The 25579-nt window shown below is 43.8% G+C and overlaps 3 protein-coding genes across 5 annotated transcripts in view; 2 read left to right on the forward strand and 1 right to left on the reverse strand.

Annotated features, from left to right (window-relative positions):
* HECTD4 (HECT domain E3 ubiquitin protein ligase 4) overlaps nucleotides 1–2260 on the forward strand; it is a 79216-nt gene extending 76956 nt beyond the window's left edge. Inside the window, exons 78-79 of one of the 2 annotated variants that reach the window (XR_012777724.1) lie at nucleotides 184–273; nucleotides 751–2260. The gene's annotated coding sequence lies outside the window, so the exon portion shown is untranslated. Of the gene's footprint in view, nucleotides 1–183 lie in introns of both variants that reach the window. The other variant, XR_012777723.1, reaches the window with a different exon arrangement.
* Nucleotides 2261–2872: 612 nt separating this feature from the next.
* Nucleotides 2873–13970, reverse strand: TRAFD1 (TRAF-type zinc finger domain containing 1). 2 transcript variants are annotated; one of them, XM_075516009.1, is made up of 11 exons: nucleotides 13577–13968; nucleotides 12033–12168; nucleotides 11906–11959; nucleotides 10448–10721; nucleotides 8542–8811; nucleotides 7732–7805; nucleotides 7324–7536; nucleotides 5312–5438; nucleotides 4694–5000; nucleotides 3836–3908; nucleotides 2873–3574 (listed from the first exon to the last, which is right to left on the reverse strand). In XM_075516009.1, exons 1-11 carry the CDS (start codon nucleotides 13624–13626, stop codon nucleotides 3533–3535), a joined length of 1620 nt encoding a protein of 539 aa, XP_075372124.1. In that variant the 5' UTR covers nucleotides 13627–13968; the 3' UTR covers nucleotides 2873–3532. The 2 variants fall into 2 exon arrangements, with proteins under 2 accessions (XP_075372124.1, XP_075372125.1); XM_075516010.1 differs by lacking the exon at nucleotides 8542–8811 and having other exon boundaries at nucleotides 13577–13970.
* A 5-nt stretch (nucleotides 13971–13975) lies between these two features.
* NAA25 (N-alpha-acetyltransferase 25, NatB auxiliary subunit) overlaps nucleotides 13976–25579 on the forward strand; it is a 31481-nt gene continuing 19877 nt past the window's right edge. The window contains exons 1-8 of the mRNA XM_075516008.1: nucleotides 13976–14101; nucleotides 17522–17607; nucleotides 18556–18694; nucleotides 20390–20508; nucleotides 22462–22536; nucleotides 23425–23532; nucleotides 23984–24062; nucleotides 24603–24714. Of these exons, the coding sequence (XP_075372123.1) occupies nucleotides 14044–14101; nucleotides 17522–17607; nucleotides 18556–18694; nucleotides 20390–20508; nucleotides 22462–22536; nucleotides 23425–23532; nucleotides 23984–24062; nucleotides 24603–24714 (776 nt within the window). The 5' untranslated portion in view covers nucleotides 13976–14043. The remainder of the gene's footprint in view (nucleotides 14102–17521; nucleotides 17608–18555; nucleotides 18695–20389; nucleotides 20509–22461; nucleotides 22537–23424; nucleotides 23533–23983; nucleotides 24063–24602; nucleotides 24715–25579) is intronic.

Here is a 25579-nt window from a genome sequence, read left to right on the forward strand (position 1 = left end):
AGATAATAGCAGACTATGGAGAGAGAGCAATGCTCTAAGTTTAACTTTTGTATCTTGCGAAATACGTTCTGGGGTGGTTTCAAAACAACACATCAACACGTGTCTCTTCCTTTACTCGTATCCAAGCGGTTGCCCTGCACCGCGTGCATTGAAAAGTACGGCGTTGCTTTGTTAATCTCTTAGAACCCGGCACAAGTGCGAATGACCCGCGCGCTAAGGCACCGAAGGGAACATGCGGAGATCGCTGCTGTGCTGCTCGGCTCGGTACTACCTGTAAGTTAAGTGCCAGTACTGAGCTGCAAGTTCGTTATTTTCCTTCCGATGCGCTTCGCGCACATCAGCCGCGTGAAAGGTCTACGATGGTGTGTGTGTGTAACTGTTCTTTAAGGCTGGTATTCTATGTCTCTTTAGAAGACAGCATACGCTAATTTGGCTTGTCAGTGGTAATGGGAATTGAAAACGCTGTATTTATTGTATATTATTGTGAATATTGGGAATTATGAGCGTGTGGTACTTGGAAGATGTGAGTAAGAGAGAAAAGCCTAAACAAGTGTGGATATTCTTTGTTCTTCTGTGAGCGAATGGAAAAATGTGTGTGCAACAGTTGTAGAGATAGTTGTTGGCATACAGAGTCTCCAAATCCTGTGGTTAGGCGAGCTGTGTTACCCTTCTATTGCATATTGCCCTTTCAAAGGAACAGATCCATGTAGGAAGAATATTTACTCTTGAATCTCGTCCATTTCCTGGTAGAAGCATATATGTAGCTGAGAAATCATTCAGAGTAAGCGCAAACACACGTGGAGTTCACAAAGACCAAGGGGAAAACTAAGCAGGAGGAATGGCTTGGAGCCGGTTTATTCCCGACTGGGACGTGCGTCCTCAAACAGGCGCCGCAAGGAACTGTGAAGAACGTCAGTCGAATTTCATGGCCGAACCGTTGTTGCTGACAATGACACATCTGGGGTTTCTTTCTGGCGATTGTCGTGGGTTTGTTTTGGGTTTAAATCGCCCGTTTCAAGCCCCGAATGCTTTGGGTGGACTTGCAGCGCAGTCAAATACCTCACTCGCAGGGGTTCGAGAGCTCGCTATGCCGGTGTTTCCCAAGGCTACGATTACAGCTGTGAGTAAGAAACTGCTGCTAGTGTCTGTCTTCTCCTTCCAGAGGGCACGTTGGAGTGGAACGTATCTGCATCTTGGCCCTGAAAAGCGTGCTGTAAAGTTACTTGATACATATTTATTACAATTAATTATTTATGATTACAAATAACAAACTCTTAGTCAATGCTGTTTACACCTCGCTGTGTAAATGAAGCTTCTTATACAGGAGAAATGTCACACCAATAAATAACCTTCGCTGACTTTGGTTTTTTTCTGAAGAATGGTATGAGCCCTGCAAGAGCGCGAGGTGGGGGGGCGGGTTGGTTGTTTTTTTACGTTACTAGGAAGGAAGTGCTGCAGTGGTTCGACTGCAGCTCAAATGGCCTTTTACTTAAAGCTTTTCTAATCATCATTACTTCCTTGTGCTTTAAATGAACTTGACATTGTCTGTAATAGGCTTGTTTGTCAAAGCAAAGATTGGTTTGTGATTATTTTTTTTTTAAATATATATTCATGCAGAATGTAAAATTATACTAAACAATGGAAAAACTCTGGAGCTGGGTATTAGTTCTAGCTTGGTGTGTGTCCATCTTGGTACCGTACACAGCATTAACCTGTTAAGTGCTCTTGGCCATACAGTGTACACTTGCATAAAGGAGATTCTCAACATCCCTGCAGACGTATCGTGTCCTTATTTGGGGCTGGAAATAATTAACGAATCCTCCACTGCTGAAGCTGCATTGATGCAGAGGATTAGAACTGCTAGAAGTGAAGTTGCAGGTCCTCTGCTTTCAAATCCCACTTTTCTGGGTTGATACACTGTAATTTGTATTTACTTGGAACAGAAATGTAAATATTTTGTACAAAAGGGAAAGCAAGCACAAGGATTGCGAATACTTCTCTGAGCGGAGAAGGTGCAGTATTTCTCGGGCCTGAGGAATAATGCAGACCAACCACGCTGTCAGCTTCCTAGGTAGCTATTTTTCGTAGGAACAATTTCTGAACAAGGCGTCCTGTCAACCTTCACAAACCAGAAGAGCCAGCTTACTTCCCTTATCTTGCCCTAGCAGTCTTCCCCAGAAATGCCATTGCAAGGTTGGTTGCCACCTGTTTTTAAATACTTTATTCTGCTTTTTCTTGTATAAATAAACGCTTACGTTTGGTGGAAGCGTCCGTAAAATGTCTTTATTTTAAAACCAGGATCACTTCAGCCATCATTACTCTTCCGTGCCGCAGCTTGTGGGACGGCGCTGGCAGCAGACGAGGCCTCCAGCACCAGCCTTGCCCTAGAAGGCTGCCAGGCTAATTAGCGCTGCTAATGCCATCTGCTGTACCCAGTTAATGAGGCTGCTGCCCCCGGTCATTATCTAAGAGCTGCCTGCTCCAGCTTTTGCATTACCGATTCCCTAACGCTGTGCCAAAGCACGGGGGCTGAAACAGCTCTCCTAAAGCAAATTAACAAAGAGCTAACGCAGGTAACAACACTGGAACACAAATTAATGAAGCCCAGGATTCTGAACTGGCTGTCGCGAGGCGTGGGCGATAAACTTACCCTCAAATAGCATTTGCGGTCCCATGTCACTTCATGGAATAGAGTTTTACTGCACAATGGTTTGGGACATCATTAGATAAATTTTATTACAAGGAATTTAAAAAGCATGGACTAACATGGCATTAAAAAGCATTTTACAACACAGCCATGGGCTTGGAGCTTCTCCCCTGCCCAGCATAATCCCCCTCTCCCTGTCCTGGGCACGGCCAGTAACAACCCACTGAGCTCCCCCCTTAAGCTCAGGAGCAGGCCCAGCTGCCAGGCCTCCAGCGCTGCCCCCTTACCCTCCCTTCAGCTCCTGCTGCTGCAGAGGACGCGTTGAGCCAAACCCCTCGCTGCGGTCCCTGACCCCGGGCTGAACTGCCCCGACCAGGCGCCCTGGCAGCGGTGGGTGCTCGCCGGCCGAGGAGCCTGGCCTCCGGGGACCCGGTCAGCTCCCAGGCCCACCTCTTCCCCGGCATCGTCCTGGCTGGCAGCTTGCTTTTGTTTTTCACCTGCTGTGGCTGTCTGCAGAATAGCGAACTAGCACACGAGCAGCAGGGCACGCGCTTGAAGATCAGTACGTCAAAAATTCTCTTTCCCCGGGCGTCGCAAAGAGCCAGTACAGAAACATAACCCAGGTGGTTCCCAAGGCAGAGGCGTATTTGCTGTCTTGGGATGTTGCCAGTAGAGATCACAGAAGTAAAAACCTGTAGTATACTCTCACAAATTAAAAATACATATATATATATACAAAAAATGATAACTGCCTTTAAAAATTTAAATTCATAGAAAGTCTTCAATGACATGGCGATACAGGGATTTACTTGCGCTCAGATAAACAAGTACTAGAGTGCGTAGTAACGGTGTGTAGAGTGCTAGACATTTTTCATAAGTGGCAGATCACTTCTCTGGATGACCAGATGCTGGGCTCTGGGCTTTTGCCTAAAGGGAAGGGGAAAAAATAAGTAAAAATGCTGTTTCCGAAGAGTACTTGATAGTAAGCAATTGCTAAAAACCTCACTGACGCAGGAAGGGCTGTAAAGCAAGCTCATCGTCCCGGCAAAACCACCAGAAGAAGAGAGGCGGCTGGATGGCTCACCTGGGCTAACAGCCAGGCCCTGTCCTCCCTGGAACGGAGACGTCTAGTCCGCGCCCGACCGCAGAGCGAAGCACCGCTCCCCTACTTTGCGCTGGCTGCCTCACCTTTGTGTTCCTGCGCCTGAAGCCGACTGGACCGCTCGACGTCCCGAGGCTCCTTCCTTCTCCATCGCTGGTGCTGTAGAAGAAGAACAGGGACGCTTTCAGATGAAGCAAGCCTACCGCTTTCAGTGCTCTTGCTGCTGAATAAACACAGGTCTTTCACGCCAGGGAGAGTTTGGAAGGTCTAGGAAGAAGCCCTTCATTCTCCTCCTGAACCCTGACCCAGTTATTTTTGTAGCAGAAGAACCATATCCTCATCAACTGCCTTTAGGCGTTTCAATAATACACACTGCACTGCAGGAAAAAAAACCCCCAACCCAACAGGTGATTCAGGCTAGCGGTAATGCAAGCTGAATTAGGCAGCAAAGCAAGCAGGTGACGAGCCATAAGGGATCATACTACAATTTTTGGATTTCATTTTAGGTTTATGCACGTTTGAGTTTTGAAGGAGCAAAGATAAAAGCTAAGAAGAGAGCGCTACAATGGATAGACAACAAGGCGTTATCCTGCGTTGTCTCCCAGTGACCATTTTGTCCATTCTATTTTGATCTAAAAGCCTGTTTGCTGTTTGAAACTCAGATAAGCACCAGGAAAACTAAGCTGAGTGAAACCCTTTCAGCCACCGGCAAATGTGAGGGACTCCAGATTTGCCCCATAAGGAAATGAGGCAGAGGACTGGAATGGATTTGTCGCTGCTGGTGCTGCTGTTGGGTTGCTGCCATCTGAAGATCAGAACGCGGCAGGCCTAAGGCTGCGCCCCCACTTTCAGCAGAGCAAAACTTGCTCATACGGCGCCGCTGATCCCTTACGCTTTAGGGTAGGCCCAGCGCGGCTGCTTGGAAAGGAAGAGAAAGGCGTTACCTTGGTTGGGCTGGAGAAGTTCTCGAGAAGCTGGATGTGAAGGCTTCTGAATGAAAGTTCTGAGTAGGTCTCGCACGTGGCGTTGTCCCACCTGCCGATTCACTTGTTCCTCTGTTCTTCGGTCTTCCCTCACCGCCAGCCGCCTTGCTGGGCTTCCCTCTCAAGTTGGGAGCATCGCTGCCTCTCGCTGAAGAGGACAACGGTGCATTCCTGGTGTTTGCCATACTATTCATTGACTTGGTCCCTCGTGCAGGATAGCTGAGCCTCTGCTGCCCAAAGCCTTCTGTGCACCGAGGAGAAACATCTCCTGAGAGGACAGGAATACAGCGCTTAATAGGAATAGTAAATGCAGCGCGAGACATTAGAGACTATTCAGATAACAAAACTAGACCTAATTCCATTCCAGCAGCACAGGGCTTCACAACCAAGACCTTTGAGGACACCGAGTTTCAGTGATTTAATCTTTCTTGCGTAAAGCTAGACCAATGGTAGGGGACCGAAGATGTTTAAATTTTGGAGACAGAGCAGGGTAACAGCATCTATTCAGCTTGGAACATGCACAGCGTTCCTGCAAATGTAAAGGAAAAGAGCGTGCCTAAGTCTGTGTTTTGCCCACACCTTGATGCCTGATTCGTCTCCGAGCCAGCTCTGGTGATTCTCTTCTCTCTCCGTTGGCTTGAGGAGACAGCAGCTGCTGAGATGGAAAGCTGGCTGCTGGGCTGGCTGGGCGCAGATCACAATGGTGCTAAAGCAAAACATACATTTGACCGTTTAAATGACAGCTCATTCAGGCTTATTCCTGTAAAAACACTGCAGAACATCACCCCTCAGAAAGATTAATGTTAGCAGGGAATTGTTTCTAGGAAGAGGCAGACACTGCTTGCCAACACCCACATTTTCTCTTACACAGAGCTTAGGAATAATTACCAGCTATCACAGGACTCAAGCAAAACTGTAAGTGGCAGTGTGAGCCAGTCCTGCTGAACAGAACCACCCCGTCTTTGGGGCCTCGCTGCCAGCCAGCCAACAACCAGACGCTCTCTTATTCAGCCTTCTGCCTCTCACACCTAAAAATGACCCTGCAAAGCCAGTCCCAAGCATGGGGAAAGCAGCCTGAAGTACTGTCACTATAATTTTGACCAAGTTCCTGATATCAACCTGGTATCAGTGCCATCATAAAAACCAAATCCAAGGACAAAAATCAAGTTAAAAGTGATTTCCAAGTCATGCTGCCCACAGAAGCGTCCCTGTTGGCTATCCTTGTTACGAAGTCATGTTCTTCCGCAAGTTAATTACATCAAGGAACAACAAAACAAGAAGACAGAAACCCATAGGACACAAAACAAAAATGTGAACTAGAAAGGAAAACATTTGTTACCTTTGTTAGATACCAGGAATACACGTGGAACAAAACTTTAAATACAGGGCATCCTTTTTGCGGTTTGCAAACAAACTACATTGTAGGTTTGCAAACAAACTACTCAGCTCCCGTTACTAGTTCTTAACAAGTCCTGATTATCATACACAAATGTCACCAAAAATATTAGAAGCTTGTAGATAAAGCAGTCTTTGCATTCTGCATTTCCAAAATAGTTACATAGGGTGAGGGGAAAAACCCCAAAGTTTTCCAACAGCCAACTGTAATAGGAAGTGGATGGGACTTCTCCTTAGTGTCAAGCACTACTATTTAGCAAAGGATAAGCTATGAAATGTTATCAGATCTCATTTCTATTAATACTGAATTGACTATCGCCAAGGAGAGGAGAAGCCTAGAAAAACAAACAAACAAAATACAGCTTCACTAGTGTGTGAGTTCGGACTGTAAGAACTGTTAACTTCCCAATTCCTTCAGCTGTGAAACAGAAAATGAGCAAGTTCAGCATTTTCATAACTTCTCCATAATAGCAGCAAATTCCTGACAACTGTCTCTTCCGCATGCACACCACTCCCCAAATCTGCTCTTCAGGCGTACAGAAGCACTAAAGCACCAAGCAGTCTGGTTGGTATCTGTCCAGCACTCTTGAAAAGCAGTAACAGCTTCAGCAGTACCAAGAGCCGGCGTTCTTTCCACGTTAGAAGTATCAGACAGCAACGTATGGAAGAATCAGAACACCCTAGCAGCACTCTGCCGCACCCATCACTTCATAACCCCACCGCTTCTCTCTCAGGCTGAGCTTCAGATATATTCACGCTCTTACCCTTCCTCTCTCTCTTTACATCTACCCTCTGAGACATTCCTCCATCTCCGAGATTTGTAGTCCATGTTGTCTACTTCCTCTCTTACCTACACGGGTCATAACGCTTGTGCTCCTCTCCCACCTTAGCTGTGATTCACACATCCGGGTTTCAGCATAACTTTTATGTACAAGTCAAACATTTCTATTGTGCAATTTCAGGGCCTTTTGTTTAGCTTTTGTTATAAGGGCTTTCAAAAATAATTGTTATTTTTCAGTAAGAGCCCCAGCATACCACAACATTTTAGATGGGACCCAAGAGGCTTTGTTTAGGAAGATCTGATGCAAGGGACAGTTACTTGGACTCCTGAAATGTGCCACAACAAGAGGCCGTAGGACTTGGCATCGTTGTTGAACAACTGGATGTGATACAACAGATCAAGTTCTGTTCAGTACCTGATGATGAAAGAGTATCTCCTCTTCTAGTTGGATGCCACAAAATTCACATGGAATCATGTTTCCTTCTGCCTGGACAGCATGGGGCTGGGATGAAGAGAGAGACCTACAGCTTTTGGGCCCAATAGCACGCAGACCATCATATTCTCGTGGGTTTGGAGAAGAACTTCTTTTACTGAACGAGGCAAAGGCACTTGCTGGGTTACAACCTGTCTGTTATGCAAGCAACATGGAAAAATTAGCTCTCCTTTTGAGCACAGATGGACTTTAAAAACCATGCTTTGCAAAGACAAAATTGCTAGAGTTCTCACAGTATCACTGAGTGAAGACTGCACCCTTGTTCAGTCACGGTAGCAGAAAAAAGTCTTTACTGCAAACCCCTAGATACAATACAAGAAAGTACTAAACCTGATGAAGAATCAGATCTTCGGCAGGGTAGAGCTCCTCACAAAATTCACACGGCAACATGATGATCTCGTCATCTGCAAAGTAAGTAATGGTTACATCCTCTACCATAGAGAAGTCTGATGCAGTTGGATCGACTTATCTTCAAAATTCCTAAGCCACAGGCTCCTGTTCTGTGCCACAGGACAGCAACCAGAGCAAATGCTAAGGAAATAGTTACTCTACTCCCACTGGCTGAATTTCACATAAGCAAATTCACGTCATCCAGAGTGAGAACAATGTTTGGGGGTCAAAAATACATCGAACGGTCTGGTAAAACAGCCTATTACTGCCTTCAATAAATCCTTTAGTACCATTTCTCCTTTCAAAATAAGCTGGCACTTCAGGTCTCCCCCCAGATCCTCCCTTCCTATCATGTTTACTTCACAAGGAAGTTGTCACCTACTCAGTTGTTAAGCTCTCACCACATACCAAGGTCAGAGATTCACTATAGCTTTTATTTCTTCTTCCCTTGCTGTCTTGCTTAGTAATACCTCTTTGAAAGAAACTCTTTTAAACACTAACATTGCTAAGTTTTGAGGAAGCAGAAGATAAAATTTAAGAAAGGAAGGAAGAATGGTACTCATGGCGAGTCTAATCTCTGTGTATTAATGATCTAAAAATGATTTAGAGGGAGTCTCAAAGACACTCATTTTGACATCTTAAAATACCTAGATAATCTTTGACATTCCCAGTCCAAGAATCCTCTCTTTCCTTCTCCATTCTCTCAAACTTTAAGGAAAAAAAACCCACCACAAGAGTGTTTATACTTACTTTTTATGTGGTTTGACGTGCTAAAAGACACTGAAGAGTCACAGGAGAAGATATTTGACTTGTCTGTTTCATTAAGACGGGCTGATGGCACAGACTCTTTGGTGTAGTAGTTTTCCCAGAAGTCGCTGGGAATTTCAGCTGCAGTATTATTGTGAGGATTATTCTCATTTTGTAGGCTAAGAGCCAATGCATAGTCTAAATCGGCGTTCCACTCTTCATAAAGTGAAGAATGAGTGTTTTCATTTCTCTCCAGCTGCTCCAGTTCATCCTCTTCAAAAGATAAATATCATAAATTTGAGAGAACATTAAGCCTGCAACAAGCAGTTCTCTTCTGTTCATTAGCCTAGCTCAACCCCGAGGGTTTCACACATGCACATGTGGACACTCATGGAGGTCAGCGTTTCAAAGCCTAGAAGGACACCTGTATCAAATTCAGGAGGCAGAAGGAAAACACTCATCCTATTTTTGTTTGTAACAAGCAAAAAAGGAGAAAAAGGATAAAGCCATTCCTCTTACTCCAAAAGCCTCAACTTAAGCTTCCTGGGAGCTTTACAAAGCTTTACTGGGAGCTTGGGAGCTTTACTGAGGAACCTTCTGTGACCTACACTGTGAACGAGGTCCAATTAATATACTGTAGTCTCGGCCCTTTTACAAGGCTGAAACATTTCCGCTTTGTTTCTTCAGTGTATCGATGGGAAAACAAATTCCTTGTAATGAAATTCCATTTGACAGCAGTGGGAATTTTACACGTACAGAAGAAAACCATGGAATTTTTTCTGGTAGGAAAGCTACGGGATGTTACTGCAGAAATGTGCAGCACTACATATGTGAACCCACATCCAGATCTTACCTACTGTGCTGATTTTGGCTGGGATAGAGTTAATTTTCTTCACAGTAGCTAGTATGGGGCTGTGTTTTGGATCTGTGCTGGAAACAGTGTTGATAACACAGGGATGCTTTCGTTCCTGGTGAGCAGTGCTGACAGAGAGTCAAGGCCTTTTCTGCTCCTCACCCCACCAGCGAGTGGGCTGGGGGGCACAAGGAGCTGGGAGGGGACACGGCTGGGACAGCTGACCCCAATGACCAAAGGGCTGTCCCACACCACATGGCCTCATGCTCAGCACATACAGCTGGGGAAGAAGAAGGAAGGGGGGGACGTTCGGAGTGACGGCGTTTGTCTTCCCGAGTCACCGTTACACGTGATGGAGCCCTGCTGTCCTGGAGATGGCTGAACACCCGCCTGCCCATGGGCAGTGGTGAATGAACTCCTTGTTTTGCTTTGCTTGTGTGTGCGGTTTTTGCTTTCCCTATTAAACTGTCTTTATCTCAACCCACGAGTTTTCTCACTTTTACCCTTCCGACTCTCTCCCCCATCCCAGCGGGGGGGAGTGAGCGAGCGGCTGGGGGGGATTAGCTGCCAGCTGGAGTTAAACCACGACACCTACCCTTCTACTTAACTGGAGTAAAGATGAGTGCAACTGCTAAACAAAAACAGACAGAATTTGCAGTAAGCAAACAACTCCAATTTCATTTTTAAGCTAGATACTTGGAGACAAAAGAACAGGCAGTGGACTGGGCTTTCATACCGGGTACCTCAGCAATCCTCTATTTAGCTGGCTTATACCTTTGCAGTTCTATTCCACAGTAAAACAGTCCCACTCACATTGCCTCTGGAGCTTTCATTGTTCGGTATTTTCACAGAAAGCCTTATACTTGGACCAGCTGCCAAATGTCAATTAGAAGCCCATTATTACTCTTCTCTACACCTTACCTCACTTTTGATTTCTTTGTGCTGCTGAAACATTTCTTCTGCTAATGTCCTTAAGTGTTTTGTCTCCTACAGAGCTGCTATAAATCTGCTTTTCTAGCACCCTGGGCATTCTCCACAAAGGCCCAGCATAGTTACCTGATCTTAGTCGGTTTCTAATGTCTCGAAGGGCGTGCAAATCTGCATCCTCATCCTGAAAGCGAGGCACTGTTCTGCTTCCTCTTACTTGTTTCACATCTTGCCCACAGACTCGAGGATGGTCTTTTAGATCTTTCACCATGACATTACGACCGCACCCACCACATCTCTCAGTCCGAGCTCCGCAGTAAATTTCATGGTCCTGGAGCTTGTTGAAAGTGAGCTGTATGTCACAGTACTGGCAGACAGCAGGACGCAGAGGGCACGCTGATGCCTGGAAAAAAGAAAGAGGGATTATTCTTCGCATATGGGAGACTCAGGCACAGGTGGAGGGAGGTTCTCAGTTTGCTTAAGAGTTGAGCGGTCTATTGTTTCTTTAGCCAGATCCAAAGCTACAGTAAAGAACAGCCTGGAATAAGATACTATATGAGAAACATAAGAACAATGTGTTGTATAACCTGTGTATAAACATGCCAGCTGAAGCACTCCGAATACTCAGAACATTCTTTTTAAATCTGTAATGCTGGGACAGCAGATTCACATGGTGCTTTTTGAAGTTAGCTTTTACATACGGTCTTGACATCCAGTACTAATCATGTTTCATTGTATACTGCTAAAAACATGTTAGTGTGTGTTCTGTTAGGGAACAGATTTACAGCACATTTACTACTCAACAAGAATTGCTTGCCTATGTTCTTTACCCAACACTGAATGACAGGTAAGTTGCCCTTCAAAAGGGGTTAAACACAGGTGAAATACATGTTATAATTCCAGATGCTGCAATAATACATCATCATTTGCTTTATAAACAAAACTAAAAGCACTACACAAACGTGCAGGATGAACTACTTTGAACTGGACATACCTTCAAAGAAAATCCTTTTTTCCTCACCGTTAAGCAGACTTGTGTGGCACTTCCAGAGCTGCCTTTAAATGAGCCCATAGGAAGGAAAGGTACTGACATTTGTAACACGATTGCCTGTGACAGCAGCCAACTGGATTCAGAAACTCAGAAAATCCCACTGTGTCCCATTTTAGTTTATTTTAGTAGCTATTTTAAAAGCCTGTTTGGACACAATGAGTTATTAAAAGTCACATAATGACTGCAGCAGAGTCAGAAATGCGTAATGTTAAAGGAATGAAAAAAATCAAGTTAATCATATTCTGTACTTTTGAAACAGTGTACCATTTTTCAAATTCTAATCACTAATAAGGACAAAACCACCGATTATCACAGATACCCCTTTTATAAGAAGGCCTGAGCAGGCTCCACTACTTTAAGGCAGTTTCCAGCCACGTTCTGTCAGAGGGTGTGAATTAGAGAGCACGGTGCAATAAAAAGGATGCATCAATCACAGGATGGAATCCAGGTCTTGCCTGACAGAAAGGCTCTAGAAACAGTGCTTGGAAATACCGTACAATATCTTCCAGGTGTCTAATAATATAAAGTCCACCAACCTCATGATCCTTCAAGTGACATTTTTCTATCTTCATCCTACACTTGCAGGTAACCTACAATAAACAGACCTCGTTAGATTAATTGCCATAGAAGTCAGCAATTTTAGAGGAGAAATTTGTTTCTCACCTGCCCATGTTCAGACTCAATATGGTTCTTCATTTCAGACTTCGGGATTAATTCACTGCAGTAGCGGCATACTTCAATATTTCTGCTGCAGTGGATTTCATGCATGGTGAAATTAGCATCAGGAATATCCTTTTTGCTATGAGAAATTCACAGAGGTTACTTGTCAAAAAATAGACTGACAACAATTTCAAGCAGTTTTTCATTAAAAAAAAAAAATCCTAAGAACACTTTCTATGAATTCATGGGTCAGAGAACTGAGTAACTAAAGAGAAAGGCAAGCCCAACCAGGCCGGCATGTTCCTTTATAGTTGGGATATTAATGTAAATAGCATGCAAAGGTCACAGTTTTCACACTGCATTAAGATAAAATCAAGGGGGATTTATTTCCTTATGTGAAAGACAAATTTTGCAGCATAAGCAAATTATCACCAGGTTCAAGTTAATAAACCAATCTGAGAAGATAAAAGTTTCTTCCTGAAAATAACTTGGCTATGAGAGGTTGAACAGCACTCTGCTTGGAAAAAATAAATAACAGATCCTGTTAGGCCAGACGTGTTCAGGGAATGACAGCAGTAACCGTATTACTCTGTAGCCAAAATTCCCCAACTCACCTCATTTCTAAGATATTCATTTGCCTTTCTTGAGGAGGATGCAAGGCTTACAAACACAAAAGGTGCAAAAAGAACTGAGGCACTAGGAGCTTAGTCCTTATTCCTGCCTCAAGCAGGTAGCATCATTCCTAGATGGATGTATCATTCCCCCCCTGCACACAAGAAATAAGCCTTCAAAACACCAAAATTAACTTTATAACCTATTGCTTAGTGCCTTCCATGTCACAAAGGGAAAACACTACCGCTGTTCAGTTTTCTCCCTTGCCAGATCCCAAGCAGCCAACAGCCTGGCAAAGCAACAAAGTCCAACAGCAGCGTCTAAATTGCACATACGGCTTGCAAACAAACTAGACTGATGTTGCAAGAAACTGTTTGGATTCCGATGTCTCTTTGAGAAGAAAAAAAGTTAATTTCTTTAATTGCCTGTATTCAAGATGCAAGTTCTGAGATTACATCATTATCAGTAAATGTATGACCAACACTGGAGCTCCTAAAGAAAGAGAACTGTTGTCAAAGAGGAACTACTGCCACAACAATATGTGCCTATTGATTCTATTTTTACATCTCTGCTTCTGAGCCACATAGCCGCTAAAGAAAAACTCGGAATCATGTACTTCATGTGTACCTCACTGAAAATCAAGTCTTTATTTCTACTTGAATACGTTGGTTTCTGTCTAGTTGCCTGTTAAGCCAGAAATTTGAGTAAAGGTTGGGGAAATTACTTTATAAGACATTAATACCTGACATGGTAAAACCCGAACCCAAACATTTCTAAAAAGATAGCACGTTTGTTATTAATTTGCACCTTCTAGTACTTCATAGCGTTTCAAGGGATTATATACTGCTTACTTATTTAATCTCTGAGCTTGCCTGCCCCAAGGACAGGCCCCAACGCGGAGACACCCCCGCCAAGCATTCAGTTTCATTTCTTACCAGTTGCCACACAGCCGGGTTTCCGCCTCGGTAACTGCAGCTATAGCCATGGTTTTGTCCGGGGGCTGACGGAGAGGCACCCCCTTTTCCTCAGCCCCTCAGCGGCTGGGGGCACCCGCACCTCACCGGGGGGAAACGACACCCCCGTTCCCTCAGCGCGGGGGCCCGGGGCACCGTCGGCGGGCGGCTGCTCCCTTCCCTAGGCCGGGGGAGAGGGCTGGGGGCACCGGCAGCGAGGGAGGGAGGGAGGGAGGGAGGAGACACCCCCACCCTCGGCACCGCAGGGGGGGCCGGTTGCGGGGGGGGATCGACCCAGTCCCGAGGAGAAGCGCCCACCACCGCTCCACCGGCTCCGCGGGAACGCAGCAGCGGGCCCGGCCCCGCCCCGCGCTTCCTACCGGCCCCTTCACCCCCGCCCCCGGGCCGGCCCGGCCGGCGGCTGCGCACTGCCGTTCTGCGCTCTCATCATGGCGGCGCGGGGCCATGTGCAGGACCCCAACGACCGGCGCCTCCGGCCCATCTACGGTACGGACCCCGCGGCCCCCCGCCCCCGCTCCCCCGGCCCGGCGGGCCGCCCCGCCGCCGCGGCCTCGCGGGGTTGCCCCGGCCCGCCCGGCGGCGCCTGCGGACGGCGCGAAGGGGCCCGCCGGGCGGCCCGGCCCGGCAAGCGCTGGCTGGCTCCTCCGGCGGGGCCCTCCGCCTCTCCCGCCCCATCCCCGGCGGCGGAGGAGCCCCGCGCTCCGCTCGGCGGGCGGGCGCCGGGGCAGCCCGCTCCGGAGGCGAGGGGGAGCGCGGTCCCGGCCCCGGCCGCTCCCCCCGCCCCCGGGAGGCTCTCGGCCTCCCGCCGCCCCGTCCTTCCTCCCGCGGGCGCCCCTCCGCCGGGCGCCGTTGCCCCGGTGAGCCCGCGCTGTGTGCGCGGGGAGCCGCTGCGGAGGCCGGCGAAGCCCGGTCCCGGCTTTCGCCCGGGGCTGGAAGCGGGAGTTTGGCCGGGCCGGGGGGGGGACCCGGGCTCCGTCCCCGCCGCGCGTTCCCCTGAGCGCCCCGGGGGGGGTCTCCCCGCTCAGGAACCCGCCACCCGCGTCCGGGAGGAGGCGCGGAGGGGCGAGCGCAGCCCGCTCGCAGGCGGCACCTCTCCCGCGGGGGGGGTGGCTCGTGTGCCTCTCTCGCAGTCCGGGTAACTTCGGTCGGCGTTTGTTTTCTGCTGCGGAGAAGTTAGAAGCTGCTTAATTCATAAAAGGAACAAGAGCGGTCACGGAAACCTTAAAGTTGTGTGTTGAGGTGTTGTGGCACAGAATAATTACGGTGTTATGAAAATTAATTGGGAGATGAGTCGTTAGAAGGAGATGGTCTTGTTAAGAAACCTCTTGTATGAAGCGGTCCCCAAATATTTTCAAGGGTGTTCTATGCAGTTGGGATTGCTTAAGATATTGTAGACAAGCTTGCCTCTCTTTATGCAAATATAGAGAAAGAGAAAAGAAAAACACTTCCCGAGGCTACGGTATCGTTTCTTCCCTAAAATTGAAGATTGGATAGAGATTTAGGAAAATGTTCTCAACTTTTTCAACACTAAAAAAAACCCTTTCCCTACAAACATGTGGAGAGCTGCCCTCGTTTGGGGATGAACGTGCTTTGGGAACGTCCTTTGCTGCTCGGGCAGTGAGGACAGTGCGGTATAGATTTGCATCCATGATGAGTTCCAGTGAAATGGAGGAAGATATTTTTGTTTTATTAAAAGTGTAAACACACAGCTGTCTTAAAGTTTATTGTATAATTATGAGCGCAGCTGTGCAGTTTGTCTTTATGTAACAATTTTTAAGTTTTTTCCTTAGTTTTCTGTACATGTTGTGATTGCCGGTTTTATTAATGTGCAATTATTTGTGTTATAACCTGTGTAACTTCTTAAATGTTCTTAAAAGAAAAAGGTTGGTAAATTCAACTGATATTAAAGCAGATGATGTTGAGATGGATTTCACTGTATTAATTTCGGACAGTATAGCTGTTAGGGAGAGAGCTTTAAAATAGCTTTCTGCTAGCTCTAGAAAGGATTATCTGCAGTGTAAGATTTGCATTCAGGCTTTGGTGCTGCAGAACCTGAAATAAAGTGTATATCCTTAGAGTTAAATGCACAACTTCACAAAACTCATAAACTGGGGACGTGCAGCATGAGGTCAAAGTTCTGGTTCTTGACTTAAAACAGTGCTTTCAGTTTGCGCCGTGTGCCTTGGTTAGTCAGGGTTCCTTGACAGCTATGTTTATCTCTCATCTTGGTTTGTTCTCCCTTCACCTGAAGGTTCACGTGTTGCATTTCAAGGCATTGAACATCTCCTCCTACAGACTCACGACTGATGTAGGCTTAAGTTTATTTTCCTTTAGCTTGAATTCCTTTGGAAGTTGCCAGCTATTTTGGCTTCCAACGAACTTACTTGTTGTTAGCAAAATACGGTCTTTTTATTCTGCTGCAGTTTAGAGAGGTTTGTGGTTTATTTGATTTACTCTAGGAGACCTAAAGCGGAGATCTTATCAGCACAGTTGTTAAACAATCCAAGAGAGGCAGTGCAGCGTGGTGGATAACTTGTGTGTAAGTGAGCCATGCAACTCGGATCCTTAAATCAAGAAGTCTCTGCTGGTGTATGAAGAGATCACCAGGATGTTCTGTTCCACAGAAACCTCTTCACTGAGAGGTCTGTGTTTAAGTTTTAATGTTAAAGGTGATGCACAGGTTTTCATAAGTTACAATGGCCATCTAACGGACGTAAAGACAATGTATTACAGTTTCAAACTATATTTTATGCAGCAACATTTTGTTTTGGTTAGCGTGGGCAGGCTGCCTCGTTTCAGGTTTTGTCTGTATGGTCTCAGGAGTCCAATTAGCTCTACTTTACATCTGCAGCGCTTACTTGGCCATGGAAGCAAATGTTAAACCTGCCGAATATAAATCTCATTAGTATAGATGCACACTTTGTACCATATACCAAGGAATTACTAAAGGTCACCTCTCTACTCAGTAAGAGAGTTCTCTCTCATTATGAGAACTACAGTCTTGACGAGAAAAATATGTGTAATGTAGTTTCAATTAACTGGTGTTAGGTCTGTTAGCAGTTTGGTAGGGGAGAGGCCAGAACAGCATGAGTAGACCCTTCCCTGTTGGCACGTCAGGTGCAGCTAAGCTTTTCTGCTAAGTTTTGGTTAGTAAGTATTAATTTTTTGAGGTCATGTTCTAATCTAAAATTGCTTGTTTGTCATTGTCTAACAACGTGATGATAACACTGTTAGGTGAAGCTCAAAATTATAATACTGAGCTGAAAAAAGGAGAAAATGGTCTTAAGACAGGGGTTTTCTACAGCCAAAGCTTTACTAGATAGTGGGCAATCCCCCTAGGAAATAGTGAAGCTCCCTCTGGGAGCTTTGTTTTTTTTGTCTTTAAAACCAGTCTGGTGAAAGCATAGTGATACTCTGTTAAGGGACAGATTGGCTCTGCCTGAAGTATGGATCGTGTGGACAAGTAGGTCTTCTCACTTAATGCTTTGATAGATTGTGAGTGCTTAGTTTCTAACCTACCGCCTGTTAAAAGTCATTGAAAGTCTCCCAAAGGCACACCAAATTAATTTCTACTTTTACTGAAGCAAAGAGCCTAAGCTCCATTGCCAGCAAAGAGCTGTTGCTGCAGAATCCGCTCTATTATATGTGTCTTTTGTTGCTGTAATGATCTATGTGGAGTAATTACAAAAGCTTGTTTGTTTGAATGACTAAAACTAGTACAGCAAGATGAATACTTCATCTACAAAATGACATGTTTCCTGAACGTTTGGCTTAGTAGCAATTGTACAAGTAAAACGCGGTTTGCACTACTGGCCTAACAGCACATACTCCACAGTAAAATTAGAGATAGCTTTCCAGGATGGTCTCGTGTTCTGGTATAATACTATATATGTTGTTCTTATGCAGATTATCTCGATAATGGCAATAATAAAATGGCAATCCAGCAAGCGGATAAACTGCTCAAAAAACACAAGGATCTTCACTGTGCAAAGGTAAGTGTGATTGCGGTGCGCTGACCTTGTTTGGTGGGCGTAGTTCTGAGACTTGGGGTGCTAAGCTGTGCCTTTTGAGCAGTGTCCGAGATCTTCCAGAGACCACGGTGTTTCCTGAACCCTCTGGAACATCTCGGGCTGTTCTAATTCATGCAGTACTGTGTTTGCCTGAAAACTTGTACAGATCCTCTTGGTGAGGTGCCCCTAATGACAAGAGTGTAATTGGTTACACCTGAGCTAATTGTCTAGCTGCCTGTCAGAGCCACTGCAAGCAACCTTGGCACATGGGCTGTGCCTTCAAAATGCCTCTCTCAGACCTTAGATTGGGATACCTAGCTATAGTAGTTTGGACCAAAACGTTTCCTTGGGAGGTGTAGTCCTTAGTAAAACATAACAAGGTGATTTTGGAGGCATTTGTTCTTCTGCTTCTTCTCTGCCCTCTGTGCTGTGGCCCTGTTGAAGGGAAAGGAGTTCTGTTCCTCGGTTTTCTGAACGTATGACTATCTTTCTGCTTTTCTCTTTTCCCTGTGGGTTTTCCTCTACGGTTCATACCACTTCCACATTTTGAAAGCTTCCCAAGCTGAAGCGAGTGTCATTGACCTTAATCTCGTTTCTGTCACTTCTCTCTGGCCAGTTATTGAAAGAAAAAAAAATGAAAATTGGCAGGACTGGTCATTTTTCAGTCTGCAGGTAGGGAAAATTGAGTGGCAGCTGATGCCTTGGAGTGGCCTGGATGTTTGTTAAGAAATGCAAAGCCACGCTATTTGATGCAGCTTGCATTTGGAAGTTTTAATCTACAGCCATACGGATTAGAAGCTTAATAAAACCTGAAGTTCTGTAGAAGCAATGAGGTGGTTGGGCAAAGCCTCTCCTCACCAGGAATGAGAAGATTTTCACTGGTGACTGCCAACTGTGTTTCTAACAGCTGCCTCTGTGTTGTGTCAATAGGTTCTAAAGGCAATTGGCTTGCAGAGAACTGGCAAGCAAGATGAAGCGTATGCTCTGGCACAAGAAGTAGCAGCACTTGAACCCACAGATGATAATTCCTTGCAAGCACTAACTATTCTTTACCGGGAAATGCATAGACGTAAGCTTTTTCCTTTGCCTCTCTTAAAAATCACAATTACTACGTTCTTCCAGAAGTATATGTGACCCACAGTTTCATGGGCAGCGTGCAAAGTTGAAAGTTTGTGTATAGGCGTGTTATTAAGGGACTCAGGATTTAAATTATGCTTGTTATAAATGCCTCTAAGGCTCTAGTGATCACCATAAGGCAAAGAACCTTGTTTAGGCTTCTCTCATTAACATTATTCCTAAATGAAGGGCATGTTCACAGTTCTAAATGAAGGGCATGCTAATAATCATCCATCACGATCAGAACTCATGAGTTCACTTTTGTTTTTAATGAAAGCTACTGGAATTTGTTCTCAGTTTATGTGGCAGAGATGACAAACCACGTGGTCTGTGGTTTGGAGCGTGCTTAATGCTGTGAGACTGTAGTCGAGGGGTTCGGGCCTCAAGAAGCTGTGTGACAAGCAGAAGGGAAATCCTGGTCTCTCAATTTGACTGCATTAGCTTTTTCAGTATGGTTCCTTGTTGTGATATGGTATTTTAAAAATACTAAATCATGGATGTTTGAGTAGCTTAGTAAAATTGCATGTGCTTGTCTGAAAGAAGCCAGACCTTATATACTGCTTATCTACAGCTCTAAAGAGTTGTTGTTTCTGGCAGCTTCTTGTGGTTCTTGATGATGGTAGCAACATTTACTGTTGATTTGCTGGAGCGAAGACAATGGGGGCGAAACAACTTCTGTAGAAATGGATATTTGGTATCAGTCTGCAATATAGTAATTGCTTACACTCTCCTAGTTTATTTCTTTCTATATGTGTGTGTATGTGTATACGGAATTAAAACATCATTTCTTGAATAATACAAAATTTTTGTGTGTATGTGTGATTTCAATATAAACAAACCCCTGAAAGTGCCAGAAGCCTTTCTGTGATTCTAAACAACTTGCATAAGCATTAAGCTTAGGTTTCTAACTTTCAGGTTTATAACTCAGAAGGGAAATAGTGGGTGTTAGGCACTTCCACTTTTGATCCTGCAAGAAAATTGTAATCAGGTGTTTTATGTACGGGTGTCGAAGATATGTAAACTATGTGAAAGACAAACTACATTTAGTTTTCTAATACTACACTGAGATATGATTGTATGTATAAGGAAAAAAATCTGGAAGGATGAAAATGTAAGAAAGTTTTGCATATTATAATATCCTAAGTATTTAGTGATGATAGACCTGTTATTAAAAAGTATAGTGTGAAGTATTTTACTTGTTAAGAGTACAATTAGGCAATTGGGAAATAACAGGATATAAGTAACATAAGTAAACCTACGATAAGAGTAACTAATTTGATATTAGGCTCTGAAAATGTTCTGTGTTTTGATAGATAATTCACGTGGAGCAGTCATTCTGCCAGGAGCAGAAATCTTCAGTCAGTTTAATGCTCCAAAATAGATAAACTTTCTTAAGAAAAAGGCTTATGTGCTTCTGAGCAGTTCAGTTGTTGCTGTTAACTCTATTTTGAGGTTGGTTTGTTTTTTAAGCACTTTCCTCCTTTGCCTAATGTTTATAGTACTTGGGGTCTTGGGAGAGAGAGTACCTTTTCTGTGGTTGATGACTGTAATGAGATTACTGTTCAGAGTATCACTGCTATCTTTAGGTAGCCGTGCTTTAAAATTATTCCCCAATTTGTCTTAACTCAAGCATCTGGTTTTGGTTTAGCGGAACTGGTAACTAAGCTTTATGAGGCAGCTGTAAAGAAGGTTCCCAACAGTGAAGAGTATCACTCTCATCTCTTCATGGCCTATGCCAGGGTTGGAGAATACAAGAAGATGCAACAGGTACAATCAACAATTTGTGTTCTGGTCACTTTAAGGTGTCTTTTTCTGTATATCTTACTGTTAATGCCTTTTCATACTATAAGTAATCTTCCAGAAAGCTAAGCTGGGTTAATGCAGAAGTTATATACTCTATGTTAGTTTTTACAGAAAGGCTTAAAAGACCATTATTTAGTGGGTGGGTTATCTGAAGACAAATGCTTTCTTCTCCTTATATGGGATAGGACAACTGTGCCTTTTGTATGCCTGTCTGGTCTGATAGAATATGTTGGTTATTTTAGGAGGTTTTATCAGTCTGTCTTGAACAGTACAGTCATTACATATGAGGTAGTGTATTACAAAGGAATTCTGGAATAGGTACAAGAAGATCTAGCAAGATCTTCTGATCCATGTTTTCAGACTTGATTTACTCCTTAGTTTGCTCTTATCTTTGGGAAGAGTAATCTTGCCCATGCTCTTACCTCTGGAATCTAACATATAACTAGGCTTGTATTGGTTGTAATTCAGTGAAGAAAAACTAAAAAGCACTTCCTTTAAGTGCATCTTACTTCTTGGCTGGCAGAACAGTGTCATGCTGGTTAGTTTTGTTTTCATCTCTTCCAAATTAGGTGCCTGGAGAATGCCTATAAATGGAAGATTCTTTTCAAAGCATGCGTGCTCACTCTTCTGTGTTAAAAAAAAAAAAAAGGGGCACAGAGAGCCAAGTAAATGAGTCCTAAACTCCCTCTCGTTCCCACTGTGTTAAGGTGACTTGAATTTTTGTACAAGTTTGGTTTAAATAACTAAAAGAATATATTGAACAGAAGTGTTATTCTCCATTGTAGCCCAACTTGTATGCTGTTTGAGCTCAGGCTGTAGATAGGGGTGAAGTTATTAATGTACATGAAATTACAAGCCTGATATGACAATCTAAACTTCAGAGACATGACTGTATGTTAATTGTACTCCTGTCTACAACCATGAGTGGAAAAAATACCAGTCTTGCACAGATAATGACATTTAACATTTATCTGACCTTTTGTATGTTTAAAATGTCATACAAACATTTATCTAGTTAAGTTATCCAGACATTGTCAGAGAATAGGCTGTTCCAGATTGGCCTGTGCATTTGACCTAAGGACTTAGAGGTGCAAAGAGGGCGTGGATGCTAACTCACTGGAGAGTGAAAATAAACCTCAGCGTCCTGTGTTGAGGGCTATTTCAGCTGAAAGTACTGGAAAATGCAAACTGAGACTGCAGTCAGGAAACTGGCATCTGTGGTAGTAGACTGTATATGTAGTTTCTTAAAATTAATTACAGATTTTGCATGGGTAAAAGTGTTGTCCTTCATTATATACAGACACTGGAAATCTGAGAGAAATATGTGAATAACTCTTTCCGTGTTAGACTAGAGAATCTTGAATACTTTGCCTCTGCCTTGATACAGCCAAGCTTTCAGCTTAACCTTTGCTTAAACACTGTGTTGCACGTATAGGTGACCTCGTGTTTCAGATATCTGAGTGTGTATGTATGAAATATGTTGCAGGGTAGTTGCTTACATGAGGGAGGCATGTGGATTGGTGTGCCTTTTAGCACTGACTGAGCATACTAGTGAAAATCAGCACTGGAAATATCTCCCTCGCTCCTAAAGAATAAGTCTTCTGCTTCCTGATGTAGTTACCACTTCTAATTAAAGCTGTCATCTGTTTAGGCAATCATACATGCACATGCTCATTGCCGTTCCTTGTCAGACCTACACAAAGTACTTGATCTTCGAAACATTTTCACCCTCTATTTTCTGCTTCAGAATGTGTGTTAGGATGGAATGGCTCATGGGTTGGTAAAAAATCCTTCCATCTACTTGCTGATTCTGTGTTGTCTGCTGCCATCATTGCTGCTTAGCTTGCATTGTCTGTCATGAGAGCTCACAAACAGATACGTTTCAGGAACAATGAAACTTTGTCTTGTATTTTTCAGGCTGGAATGGCACTTTATAAGATTGTACCCAAAAATCCTTACTATTTTTGGTCTGTGATGAGCCTGATTATGCAGGTGTGTACAGTGTTGCAAACGAGTTTGATTTTTGCTGCAGGTATAGTGCAAACTTAGAAATGTTCCAAGTGAAGATATTAGAGATGTTTTAAGTAAAATGTCTGTTTGAACTGTTTCTCTGTGATGCTGGCAGAAGGACTGAGCCCTCCTTAAGCAGCTTTATTGATGTGGTTCAACGTGAATGCTGTAGTGTTTTTATAATGCAGCTTAACTGGTCTGCCTTGCCACGTTTATACACCTTGAATTATTCTCTTACCTGGACTAGTACCCTACTGTCTGTTTGGTTTGGTTTAGTGAGAGAGCTAATGAATAAATCCTCAAATATCTGCAGTTCCTTAGGTAGAACTGTTCCTCTCTGTAACTAGGTTATAAAGGCTCTAGGAGGAAATAAATGAGAGCTCTGGACTTAAGTATGTCTTTAAGACTGCAGAATGTCTGCAGGAATAGAGAGCAGATCAGCTGTGCTGCTGTTAGTTGAGATAGCAGATTCGGGCACTAATCGGACAACCTGACAGAGTGTTGGCCAAAGCAAAAAATAAGCACAGAGGCGTTAATCACATTCTCTAAAATACTGTGCCATGGAAAACACAAACGTGTTCTTGCCACATTTTATTTGCCATGGATATTGTGCGCCTAGATGCGTGAGTCTCTGGAAAATGTAATCAAGAGTGAGCTTTTCAGTATATTGCTAGTTTTATTGCTGCCTTTTAACAGAGCAGTTGCTCTCTGCACGTGACAGATGGCAGCTCTGAATGTGTGGTTTTGGGGGAATTGAAGCACCTGTGGTTTGGTTGGTTTTTTTCCCTCCCTTTTCTAATGAGAAAAAAGCAGTGGGTGGGACAACACAAAAAGTTGATGAGCTGTTGCAATAATTCTTCTCTTCCTCAGTCCATTTCAGCACAGGATGAAAACCTCTCAAAGACGATGTTTTTGCCACTAGCTGAGAGAATGGTGGAAAAAATGGTGAAAGAGGATAAGATTGAAGCTGAGGCTGAAGTAAGACTTGCAGATACTTTCAGCTTGATTTGAACATTACTGAGACAAGGAATGCACTGTTAAAGGAAGTTGATTATTTTAACCGTTTTCCAAGATAATAATCAGTAGTGTTCTGGAAGTAAATGTGAATGTAGTGGGACAGAAGGAGAATAAAGAGCAGAGGGTTGAGAGGGATTTGGGAGTGTGTGGGCAAGGAAATTTTTTGGCATTTGATTTGACCGTTGAAGTACTTGGTTTTGCTCCCTGGGCGGCCCCAAGAGAAACTTCAGGACTGAGAATGGAAAAAAGACCTAAATTCCTGAATGTTCCACCCTCTGGGATACTAAAGATAGCTTTGCAGGCCTGGCTATCTCCTGTTTCTAATGACAGTAACACAAGCCACGTTATTTCTTGGCACACCTGTATATTGTTTTACTAGCAAATTTCATTGCAGCCTAATCTTTCTTTTAAGGTCGAACTGTACTACATGATTCTGGAACGTTTGGAGAAGTATAAGGAAGCCTTAGATGTTGTGAGAGGAAAACTAGGAGGTAACTTATTCTGTCAACTAATAACAGTTGTGTGGAGGAACAGCAGTTCTCCTTTGCTTCAGACTTGGTTACACCAGTTACAAAAAAAATAAAGCTGTAAAAAGCCTGACTCTTAGTGCCAGTTTCAAACATTGATGCAAACTCTGGAGGTGCTCTTGTGCAAGCTGGTTTTACCCACCTGTTTATGGTATTTGTGTTATTCAGTGATGAACTTTGCAGCAGTATGATTAGCAGTAGTAAATTGATAGCATGTAGTTTCTTGTAGCTGCCATCTTAAAAAAAAAAAAAAAAAAAAAGGAAGTTCCTTATATCCTCCATTTTTGTGGACTCTTTCTGGTGATTAAAATGTGCTTGCAGTTTTAAGGAATTGGGATATGAAGGTTTCCATAGCAAATCTGTCCTTTCTGTCCTTCAAGGGCCTCTCTCCTGTTCTCTTACACTTGCTGTTTTGCATCCTGGGCTATAATAAGAAGCTTTGTGCAGAAAGTAGAGAAGGAAATGCATTGATTAAATAAACTTGCCCTTCTGTTTTTAATTTAGAGAAGCTGACAAGTGAGCTCCAAAGCCGCGAGAACAAGTGTATGGCAATGTACAAGAAGCTGTGTAGGTGGCCAGAGTGCAATGCGCTGTCAAGAAGGCTGCTGCTGAAAAAGTGAGATGATATTTCTGCAGTCCTACTAAAAAACTGAAGAAAAATTCTGGGCTGGTAGTGAATTGCCTTGTTTCGTGGCTTTTGTAAATGGTGGTTAAAATAGAAGAACGTCAGAGGATCTCAAAGCATTTCCAAACGTTTACGCTCCAAAGCCTGAGGAAAAGGGCAGTAGAATGGAATGTTAAAGGGACATGGTGAAGGTCACAGTGAGAATCAGTGTCAGGACTGTAGTTGCTTCTTTTCGAAGGCTGACTTTAGTGACACATTAATGCGATAAAATTTTGTTTGCCTCCTTACTTCTAAAGACTGTGCTGGTTGTCCAGCTCTACCTTTCATGGTGGGAGAGGAGGAGAACTGCATTTACATTTAATTTTCTGGAATTTTGTTTCTCACTTGGCCAGACTTCATACTGGGAAAGGCATGTAATGCTTTGAACAGATGCATCAGGATAGAGCATACTAGTATGATCAAATCTGCCTCTTGGAACTGTCAAGAGAGATTTGTTGTTTGCTTTTTGTATTTAGCTGTGCCCTAATCTTTAAGTATAAGTTAAATACAGAGGCTTGAAGATTAGAAGGTTATATCTGCATCTGCTGTCCATGAGGAGAGCAAAATGTTTCTTCTCTAGAGAAGTTGTTCTTGGTATTTAATAATTTTTTTAAATATATTTGCAGTGGGAAAAACTGGAGAAAATAAGCGTCAGCTTTACAGGACACTTGAACACAGCACTGACAATGTGTAGAACTAATACAAGGACATTTTCAGCTTTACCTCTTTGTATTTGGCATCTCCTGTTCTACACTCTTAAATTGCTCGGAACATAGGCAGGAGTAACTTCTGCCTTAGGATTTTGTGGGGATATTCA

This window comes from Mycteria americana, chromosome 13 (assembly GCF_035582795.1).
Source record: "Mycteria americana isolate JAX WOST 10 ecotype Jacksonville Zoo and Gardens chromosome 13, USCA_MyAme_1.0, whole genome shotgun sequence".
Classification (NCBI taxonomy): Eukaryota; Metazoa; Chordata; class Aves; order Ciconiiformes; family Ciconiidae; genus Mycteria; species Mycteria americana.

Bases quoted from the DNA above. Each gene is read 5' to 3' on its own strand.
- TRAFD1 (XM_075516009.1), bottom strand. From the start codon at position 13,626: ATGGCTATAGCTGCAGTTACCGAGGCGGAAACCCGGCTGTGTGGCAAC. The intron at 7,806-8,541 runs GTAAGTATAAAC...CTTACTTTGCAG, and splicing joins CACGTCAAACCACATAAAAA to ATGACGAGATCATCATGTTG. The intron at 5,439-7,323 runs GTACTGAACAGA...GTTTTGCTTTAG, and splicing joins AGATACTCTTTCATCATCAG to CACCATTGTGATCTGCGCCC.